The following is an 11,061-nucleotide window of genomic DNA, read 5'->3' as shown; positions in this document are numbered from 1 at the left end:
GTGGTTTTCCAGACCTTTGGTGGTGATGAGTTCACCAGAGCATTCGTTCTTTTTAAGAAAATACCAAATGGTTGATATGACCACTCCTCAAGTTTCTGCTATTCTGCATTCTTAGTGTTAGTTGTGGTGGAAACAACCCAAAATGTAGGATTTGTTACACATTTTTTGCATTAAGCCAATTATTTTTTTCACTCTTCTTCAATCTTGAAAATGGCCAGAAATTAGTATTTAGAAAATTATAAACACACCTTTTTAATGTACAGAAGAGAGGAAGTTGTTGTTTAAATGGTTTTGTACAGAAATATGCTAGGTGAGATTGATCCATCCACTTTCTTGACCACAGGTAAGCAAATGGTAAAAGAATATGCAATATTCCTTTATTGAAACAAGAAAAATTGCATAAGTGAAGCAAAAATAAAAGTAAGTATATTTATTGGACCTCAAAGCTGGGACTTTTTCAAGGACGTAAACTTCAAATCCAAGCTGTGCAAAAATGAAAAAAGAGCTTGGGGCGGTTAGGGGAATTTGAAAGTCTGTGCCACAATTTTCTTGTGAATACAAAGGTGGAAATCTATGAGGAACCATTTCCTACCTAGCACTTGAGTGCAACATGTCTTTAAAAATCCATTTCCTACACTCTCATCTGGACTTTGTTTCCACAAAAACATGGATGTGGTGTCTGATCAACTTGGAGAGAGGTTCCACCAGGACATCACTGAAAAGGGGAGACATCATAGTGGAAAATGCAGTGAGTAAGTTAGCAGACAACTCTTGGTCATTCCACCATGAAACACCTTCAGAGGATTATAACAGGAAAAAACTACCAAGTGACTACTTTTCGTAAGAAATAATGATATTTAAAACATGTAAATGTGTAATTTATCATTTTTTTCAAGTCTAAATAATTACTTTTCAAAATATCTTATGCTTTTTCCCTGAAATAGTGTTTTTGCTTTTCCATTCTAAACCTTCATCTCTCCAAAACTGGAGGTGGCATAACAATTCTATTGTCAGATTTGGATTCGGCACTGTTTATTTTATGAAGAACAACTATTTTTTTTTTTTGCAGATCAGTGTTATTATTAGTAAACATTAATTTCTACAGATGATGTGTTGTTTTCTAGGATTAGAAACTTAATAATACTACAATACTTGATTTTTCAGGGTTGACATCCATATTGTCTTGGGTTTCAAAGAACAAAAACATACTTTAGACCAGAAATTGTAAAAAAAAAAGAAAGGAAAAGAATAGTTTACATATTTTAGTACACACAAGAAAATCTTTGGCCACTTACTACATCACCGGTGTCAAATGCAACTCTCAGATTCAGCTCTAGAAGTGCATATTGGCCTTGGCAAAAAGAAATTTTAAAAATATTGAGAAAATCATTTTGGGTAAAACTGTAAACCCTAATTTGAGGGTTCATTCCTCGCCTCTTCCTCCACGTAGGGGCATTGACCAACTCACTTAACATGCCTGTGCTGAAACTGTAAAATCCATGCAAACCACTTTACTATACCCCTTTACATTTAAAGTGCATTGGGATTATGTTTCACTGCAGAAAAGCCATACATACAATGAAGGCTCTTAGTCAAAACACGGAGTACTTGGATTAGCAGTTATCTGTCCAATTGTGGCCTTTCTGTCAAATTTCATAAAGATCATTACATTGCAGTTTCTATTGAGTCAAACAACACCCAAGCCTTATTTAACTTCAACTCAATTCAACTTTAGTTCATTTTTCTACAGTGCTCTTCATTGACTGCTGGCTCAAAAAACTGTTTACAGGTAAACAACAAAATACAAATCTTACTGTAGGAGTGTGTCTTTTTGTATGTTAGCATTTAAAGTAAAGGTTTATTGTCAACATATTTGTTTGTAATTATGTATCTAAAATAAAATAATGCACCCTCAAATTTAACAAAAACTGAAATGTGCCAGAACAATGATCATCAAAATTAGACTGAACTTTACTTGTTCCTCAGTGAATTTTCTTTTTTTGCAGAAGCTCTTTAAATAAATAAATACATAAATAGATAGACAGATGAATATAAATACACACAATAGTCTGAACACACACCAGAATGACTAAAAAGGAAAAAAATAATAATAAGAAAGAACTTATTATTATTATTATGCAGGTTTATTGCTGTGGGTCTAAGGGAGCCCCAGTAATGTTCTTTGACACACTTCTGCTATATAATTTGTGTTAATATGTCAGAGTGGGGATGTGTAGCATTGTTCATAATGACACTCAGTTTTGTTCTAATTTTCTCCTTTGCTACATCCTCCAGGGTTTCAGAATGTGTCCCATAACTGAGCCTGCCCTTTTTGTTAATTTGGTGGGCCACTCTTGATGTGATGCTACCAGCCCAGCACAACACAGACTAGAAAATTGCACTAGACATCACAGAGTTGTAGATGATGTGAAGGATTTCACTTCCCGCATTAAAGGAACACAGTCTCCTAATAAAAAAAACCTGCTCTGCCCATTCTTCTATAGTTCCTCTGTGTTCTGAGACCAATCCAACCTATCATTAATGTGGACCCCCCTGTAGAAGTGCATCACCTCTACGTTCACTCCCTGAATAGTGACTGGACATAGAGGCTCTTTGGTGTGGCTAAAGTCAACAATCAGTTTTTTCATTTTGCTGATGTTAAGTTGCAGACAATTCTTTCAGTACCAAGAAGAACGTTTTTCACCTGACTCCTATACTCTGTCACACTTCCCTTATCAATACATCCCGTAAGTACAGAATCACTTGAGAGTTTCTGAAAGTGACATGACCTAGTGTTATATTTATAGTGAGAGGTGTACAGAGTGAAGGGAAAAGGTGACAAGACTGTTCCTTGTGGTGCTCCTTAAATAAATAAAATACACACACACATACACACACTATGGTCCGAGCACACTCCAAAATGACTAAAAGAAGGGAAACTAAAAAGAAAGAACGCTTCCAACTTGGCAGTTACTGTCATAGTAAGGTGCTAAACAGGAGTACTGCCGTTGGTATAAAGGAGTACCAGTAGTGTTTCTTGACACACTTATAAATTATAACTTTATTTAAGAAAATAATGAATAGAATCACAATTATTGTACATCTGAATTAAAAGCGGCTAAATGATCTCTTGCTGGCATTACTAGAATACATTTCTATATTTTTATTAGGGTCTTATGGCAGCCTAGTGGTTAGCACTGCCGACTCAAAGCTCCAGGTGACTGCATGACTCCTGACTTGGTCACCGTTTGTGTGAAGTTTACACATTCTTCCTGTGTCTATGTGAGTATTTCTCTTAATATATTGTTTTTCCTTCCATATCTTAAAGACAAGCATTTTAGGCCGACTGCGGTGGGCTGGCGCCCTGCCCGGGGTTTGTTTCCTGCCTTGCGCCCTGTGTTGGCTGGAATTGGCTCCAGCAGACCCCCGTGACCCTGTAGTTAGGGTATAGCGGGTTGGATAATGGATGGATGGATGGATTTTAGGCTGACTGCTGAATATACAGTATACTGGCTAAGTGTGGATTCGTTCCTGCTTTGGCCAAATGCTGTTGGAGTAAGCTCCGGCCCTGTATGATTCTGAATTTTATCATTTGAGGTTATTAGATAGATAGATAGATAGATAGATAGATAGATAGATAGATAGATAGATAGATAGATAGATACTTTATTAATCCCAAGGGAAAATTCACACATTATGCTACTTTTAAGAGAATATCCCTTGATTAAGAATTCCAACAAATAATGGATTACAAAATATTACATGAGATATCATAAATTAACAAGCAATCTGCAGTGTAAAAGACATTCCTATAAGTAAGTGAATATTTCTGTCACTTACTACACAGGAATACCAGAATTTCATGGCTTGCAGGGTAGCTTAGTCTACCCTAGGGTGTAATAAGCAAAGGCACAAGTGAATGTGTGTGTGTTAAGGTGAAAACTAAGGATACATTCACATGGCTGTGTTTCCTACTTTGCAAGTACAGTATATCATTTGTTATTAATTTATTTCATGCTTTTCATTTATAAATATACTTTAAAAGGAACAGTTATGACAAAACAAGAAACGTCAATATAAATATTATTTATTTTTATTTTTTATATAAATTATCGGCACATATGTAGGCTCAGTGGATACAAGGATAAATAAAGACACAGACACATGGCTCCAAATAAATGAAACTGCAGGGGGATCGCCGGCGACGGGGGATGAGGGTGGGGTCGAATGTACGACGAGGCACCGTGTCCTGTAATGCCTGCCAATACAGGGTGGATCTGCCTGGGTGAGGGACGGGAACGGAAGACGAGGCAGGGCAAACCCGGAGCTAGGCACGGGCAGCAGATCTGTCATACACTTGTGCCACTAAAAGGATCGGGCACCACAGCTGAGAGCGCCTCCGAGGGCATTTACAGCAGCCCGCCAGACCGTCTGCCGGCGATCCGCACATGTGCCACGGCTGAGGTCAGTTTCCTTTCGTAGCAGAAATGACACAACAGCACAGCTGTGGCAGGCTTTTTGCTATTTCTCTACTTTTTTTTTTTTATTTGGAGCGAATTCCATTTTGGACAGATATCCCGACCCACCCAACAGATGAGCAGCTCTTACCTTTCCCGCGGTGAACAGTTCATTGTGCCTTAAAGACACGATCAGCGCCTGACGGGATTGTTACATTAAATGTTATTACTAGAAAACCGTTTTTCGGCGGAAAGTTAATTGATCGATAGTCGTGAAAGGGAAACCGGAGCCGACTGTTAGTTTGACATGGTTTTACTGCGCTTACGTCTGTACTGTTGGTTAGCGGTTTCTGTGTCACCCTACAAGTCCCACGGTATGCCTTTAACACGCCTCGTTTTTACTTAGCATGCGTAACACGGTGGGGTTGTCTTTAAAGGCAAAAGATAACGGGACCAACCGGTCAGCTCACTGTTAACCCATTCACGCCACGGGTAGTAAGTTTTAACGCCCCATTTATTTTAACTCTTTGTTTGCAGAATAAACGGGAGACAAGGCCCGAGAAAGCCCTGCGCTTTTCCTGCTGGAGGTAAACCACGAAGAGAGGCTCCGACACCAGACCCGTTCGTCAGTTACAGTACGGAGTCGCCACAAAGCCGCCCCCTGGGGGAATAGCTGAGCATGACAGGTAGGACTGAACCACCGCGGCACATGCCCACATCTGCTTCATAAAGGTTTTTGGATTGATTGATTAAATAACTTAAGTGCTTGGTTAACGGAAAGGTGATTTTTTTGCTCATGTGCTTGGACTTTAGTTCGCGCGGTCCCAGGCGAAAGCTGTTAAAGTGCTGCTGATTGCTGACTTCTACAACTCTGCTGTTGGCTGCCTAGGGTGGCTTTTTGGATGCTACATGGTACACTTCAGAGGGTGTAAATTGGATATTAAGCACAATAAACGTGTTTTACCAATATGCCGGAATTTTAGGAGGAAGCAACAGAAGGATACTATCAAAGTGCTGCATATAATATTATTTATCGTGATTTTCAGGACGCATTTGATAAAGTCCCACATTAGGGCCGGGCATCAAACTTCAAGAAGTGGGAGTTCAGAATGTAGTGTGTAGATGGATGCAAAATTTGTTCAAACGCAGGAAACAGAGGGTTATATTGCAAGAAACCTTATCAGAATTAGGCGATGTTAAAAGTAGTGTCCTTCAAGGATCACAGCTACTTTTAATATATAGCACATAAATGACAGGGATAAAAATACTGTATAAACAACCTGGTTTAGTTTACAAATGATGCCAAGCTATCTGGATTGGCAGTGCGGCATAGTGGTTAAGACTTTGAACTTCAAATCCCGCTACTGACACTGTGTGACCCTGAGCAAGTCACTTGACCTACCTGAGCACCAACTGGACAACTAAACGAAATGTAAGCAGTTGTATTATAAATATTGTAAGTCACCTTTGATAAAGGTGTCATATAAACGTAAATAATCTAGAACCCATTGAATCATTACAGAAGGACTTGGATAACATACAGGCTTAGGCAGATTAAACTTATTGTAAGTAAATGTAAAGTATTACTCATAGGGAGTAAAATGTTAGATTTGAATATACAGTGGGAAGTCTGAAACATAAAAGTACCCCTTATGAGAAGGACCTTGGAGGCAAGTGGTCATGTCACTATCAACTTCTAGTAGTGTTTAAAACCCATTAAAGAGGCTAAAAGAATGTTAGATTATACAGCCCATTTTGTAAGGAATACAAGTCAAAGGTGGTTATGGTTAAGGTTAATAATACACTGGCGAGACCTCACCTGGTGTACTGCATGCAGTTTTGATCTCCGTGCTACAAAAAAGATATAACATCACTAGAAAAAGTCCGGAGAAGAGTGACTAGGCTCATTCCAAGGGTCTCATTTATAAAACTTTGCATGGAATTGAGTGTGAAGTATGTGTATGAAAAAAAAATCAGGAGTGTATGCCAAAAAAATCAGATCTATAAAACCTGGCATACACACATCTCTAGGAAATTTAATCTTTATAAAACACAATCATAATATGCATATAGGAACGCACCTCAGTTCCCATCTGGCTGTCAAATAGAAACAACCATACAGGGATGAGACTTATTAACCTCATACATATGCAGTAAGGATGCTGCAGACCATCATTAGGTAGTAGAACAGCCTCCCATGTGATGCTTCAAGGCGACTCTGCCTGCATTTGTGGAGTCCTACCCATAACTGAGCGTGCAAGAGCATGTGCGGTATAATAGCACATCTCCTGTGTGTTCTGGGGGTGGGGCAAAGGTGTAAGGTGCCAGCATCTGAGTGGGTAGGCACTATCACCTGGTTCATGTAATGAGATGATTGCTGCTACACTTAATAGTATAGGCCATATGAAAAACTGAGCATTCAGCCAGCTACCTTACCAACAAGCCAGCCATCGTGTACAGTCAATGCTACTTTGCCTCAGAATAAATGAATCATGGGTCGATGCTGGCTACCAAGTCAAGGCATTCGTCAGTCTCGTCTTGACATTGCAGGTGACTTGTGTGTTAATGGTATGTAACTGCTTACAGTTAACAAAAGCAGCTTCATTCTTGCTAGGTGCCCTTATTGCAATATGAGTGCGGTCATGTGCTCCGATTACGTTAGGAAAACTGGACACTGCTGCAAATTGCCTCTTTATGTTGGCAATATTTATGTCTGCAAAAACATGTTATGCTTTATGTATTTACACCCACACCATAAGGAAACTGAATGGAGTGCCTTTTCAGTTGGTTAATTTCTTCCAGCACAGCGGGTATGATGGAGCTGAAGCTTTGCTGAGATATTCCTGTGATGTGACAACAGGCAGTCAGTATAAATTGGTGAAAAAACAAAACGGTTCTTCAGTGCAAATATGCAGCATTGGCTCTTTTAAAAGGGAACTAAAATACATCATATTCATCACTTATTAGGTTTAGTATGTTTGTCATGTCAACACACATTATAATAATGACTTGGTGATATGAATTGTTATGCACATGAGTTGTCATTTAGCTGGTTTGCCTGCATTTCCCTACTTTTTCAAAGTTGTTCTCATTTCCCAGTTTCTCTGAAGTATACACATGGGGCAGAGATGCCATAAATATATGCAAGTTCTTCTTTTAAGTTTTCTTTTATAAATCCTGTCTTTTGTGTGGAAAGATGTGTACGCACATTTGAGATTCCTTTTTGTGTGTACGCAAGTTTTATAAATCTGATTCCAGGACTTTAGGATACAAAGGTTTGGGAACCCCTCTCAGCCTGCATAATAATTTACTTTCAACAAAAAAGATAACAGTGGTATGTCTTTCATTTCCTAGGAACATCTTAGTTGTATGAAATTACATCAAATGTGAAAAACTGGCTGTGCAAAAATGTGGGTCCCCTTGAAATTTTGCTGATTTGAATGCATGTATCTGCTCAATACTGATTACTTGCAACACTAAATTAGTTGGATTAGCTCGTTAAGCCTTGAACTTCATAGACAGGTGTGTCCAATCATGAGAAAAGGTATTTAAGGTGGTCAATTGCAAGTTGTGCTTCCCTCTGACTCTCCTCTGAAGAGTGACAGCATGGGATCCTCAAAGCAACTCTCAAAAGATCTGAAAACAAAGATTGTTCAGTATCATGGTTTAGGGGAAGGCTACAAAAAGCTATCTCAGAGGTTTAAACTGTCAGTTTCAACTGTAACGAATGTAATCAATAAAAGGAAGGCCACAGGCACAGTTGCTGTTAAACCCAGCAGGTCTGGCAGGCCAAGAAAAATACAGGAGCGGCATATGCGCAGGATTGGGAGAATGGTTACAAACAACCCACAGATCACCTCCAAAGACCTGCAAGAACATCTTGCTGCAGATGGTGTATCTGTACATCATTCTACAATTCAGCACAATCTGCACAAAGAACATCTGTATGGCAGGGTGATGAGAAAGAAGCCCTTTCTGCACTCACGCCACAAACAGAGTCACTTGTTGTATGCAAATGCTCATTTAGACAAACCAGATTCATTTTGGAACAAAGTGCTTTGGACTGATGAGACAAAAATTGAGTTATTTGGTGATAACAAAAAGCATTTTGCAAGAAGAACAGTGCATTCCAAGAAAACACCTGCTAGCTACTGTCAAATTTGGTGGAGGTTCCATCATGCTGTGGGGCTGTGTGGCTAGTTCAGGGACTGGGGCTCTTGTTAAAGTCGAGGGCCGGATGAATTCAACCCAATATCAACAAATTCTTCAGGATAATGTTCAAGCATCAGTCACAAAGTTGAAGACAATGACCCAAAACACAGTTCAAAATCTACAAAGGCATTCATGCAGAAGGAGAAGTACAGTGTTCTGGAATGGCCATCACAGTCCCCTGACTTGAATATCATCGAAAATCTATGGGATGATTTGAAGCAGGCTGTCCATGCTCGACAGCCATCAAATTTAATTGAACTGGAGAGATTTTGTATGGAAGAATGGTCAAAAATACCTCCATCCAGAATCCAGACACTCATCAAAGGCTATAGGAGGCGTCTAGAGACTGTTATATTTGCAAAAGGCGGCTCAACTAAGTATTGATGTAATATCTCTGTTGGGGTGTCCAAATTTATGCACCTGTCTAATTTTGCTATGATGCATATTGCATATTTTCTGTTAATCCAATCAACGTAATGTCACTGCTGAAATACTACTGTTTCCATAGGGCATGTCATATATTAAAAGGAAGTTGCTATTTTGAAAGCTCTGCCAATGATAAACAAAAATCCAAAGAATTAAGAGAGGTTCCCAAACTTTTTCATATGACTGTATGAGTTATGAGGAAAGACTTAAGCAGCTGAACCGTTTCAGTTTAAGGTGACATGTTTAAAGTGTTTAAAATTATTAAAAGAGTTAGTACAGTGGATCGAAACTGTTACTTTAAAATTGTTGGAAACTTGTTAAGTGTGTATTTCACACAAATGTTATAGAGTTTTTCCTCACACAGAGAACTACAGGCACATGGAGTAAGTTACTAGGTAGAGTGGTGGAAAGTAGGACTTTAGGGACATTCAAAACTTGGTGTAGTTTTGGTGGAATTAGGGGGTAATTGGTTTGACGAGCTTTGTTAGGCTGAATGGCCTATTCTTATCTAAGGTTTTTCTTATGGTCTGATAATTCCCTTGTGTATTGTACCACTGTACTGGCAATTTACATTTGCATTAGAAGTGAAGAGTATGAAATGTTTCTATCATGCCACAGTGTTCCTTTTTTGGGTTTCAATAGTAAGCACCTGTTTTTCTGTTTCACAAAGAATTAAATTGGAAAGCTATTAAAATATATATCATATATGTTACTGCAATATATATAAATGATTTTAAAAAGAGTTTTATAAGATACCATATAAGAAGCTTGTGATCAAACTTAAAGTAGGAGATCAAGGCACAACATGTAGACAGGCTATAAGGGCTGATTTTTGAATTAACTGATTTTAAAAGTGATGTTCCATAGGGATTGGTGCTGGGGCGTATATAAATGAAATAAAAATGTTTAAACAAGTTTGTTAAAGTTGCGGATGGTGCTGAATTAGGTGGAAAAGCAGAAAATCTGAGATCAGCCAAATCATTACAGATGGATCCAAACAAAATATTTGAATTTGTGCAGATTAAATTTAAAGGAACCAGATAGTACCAAAGTTTCAAGGTGAAGTTGTTTATCTCAGGTAAAGAAGACAGGAGTTTTAATGTAAGGTAGTGATACTCACTATTCATGGTGCCAGAAAGTAGATTAACACATGCAAGTAAAAATGTCACTATATACTGAACATGTGACAATAATGATCCTATAAAACTTTAACCCCTTACACTCAGACAGTATTACATTGTGGAATTAAATGCATTAGATTCAGAAACAGAAACCTGAAAGTACACCTTTATGAGGAGTGATAAGTGAAACCTGCTTAAGGAATTCATTTATCCTTAAGTTTGGCAAAAATGTGGAAATGTTTGGGAATTTCAGCTAACTTAGAGAAATGCATTGAAGTCAATGGAGAACTCATTCTGAGTGGGTCATAATGATTCAGTGGTCTTCTAAGTGTCCTGGAGGTCTAGGGAAGTGTCTGTCAACTATGCTGGGCTGATTATTGTGGCTAGCAACATGACCTGACCTGTGAGCGAGGAGCATAACATGCTTAATTAATCCAGCAGTGACGATACAGCACACAATGAATCAATTCAGAGCAATAAAGTATTTTAATAATATTCTCATTATGGTCAGCTAATGTGCTACTCAAATGAAAATATTGTGAATTTTTTTTTTTTGAATATATGTGGGTTTCAAATCCAACTGGAGTACTGATTAGGCATACCGCATAAATTATTCATTCATGTTGTGTAAAAGGTCTGCGGGCAGGTAGTGCTGATCGGGTAGTGTACATTCCAATGCAACATAGCGGGCCTCAAAAAGCATTATGGAGCACAGGGAAAAAATGTTTGTCTAAGCCAGCCACATAGCGAATTTACAGGGAAAAATTCTGCAAACAAGGTCACTAGCGAACTCAGCAGATTTGACAACTTGTTCCATTCCATTTAACTGATAGTTGACTGCATCT

The 11,061-nt window shown here is 38.5% G+C and overlaps 1 protein-coding gene across 3 annotated transcripts in view; it reads left to right on the top strand.

Moving 5' to 3' along the window:
• Positions 1 to 4,107: 4,107 nt before the first annotated feature.
• Positions 4,108 to 11,061, top strand: part of LOC114648002 (protein EFR3 homolog B) — a 157,219-nt gene continuing 150,265 nt past the window's right edge. For 2 of the 3 annotated variants that reach the window (XM_028796772.2, XM_051925594.1), the window contains exons 1-2: positions 4,108 to 4,464; positions 4,995 to 5,143. In XM_028796772.2, the coding sequence (XP_028652605.2) occupies positions 5,137 to 5,143 (7 nt within the window). In that variant the 5' untranslated portion in view covers positions 4,108 to 4,464; positions 4,995 to 5,136. Of the gene's footprint in view, positions 4,465 to 4,525; positions 4,832 to 4,994; positions 5,144 to 11,061 lie in introns of those variants that run through there. The other variant, XM_051925593.1, reaches the window with a different exon arrangement.

This window comes from Erpetoichthys calabaricus, chromosome 3, assembly GCF_900747795.2.
Source record: "Erpetoichthys calabaricus chromosome 3, fErpCal1.3, whole genome shotgun sequence".
Lineage (NCBI taxonomy): Eukaryota > Metazoa > Chordata > Cladistia > Polypteriformes > Polypteridae > Erpetoichthys > Erpetoichthys calabaricus.
The sequence above is the reverse complement of the archived record's forward strand: the minus strand, read 5'-3'. Positions and strand labels throughout refer to the sequence as shown.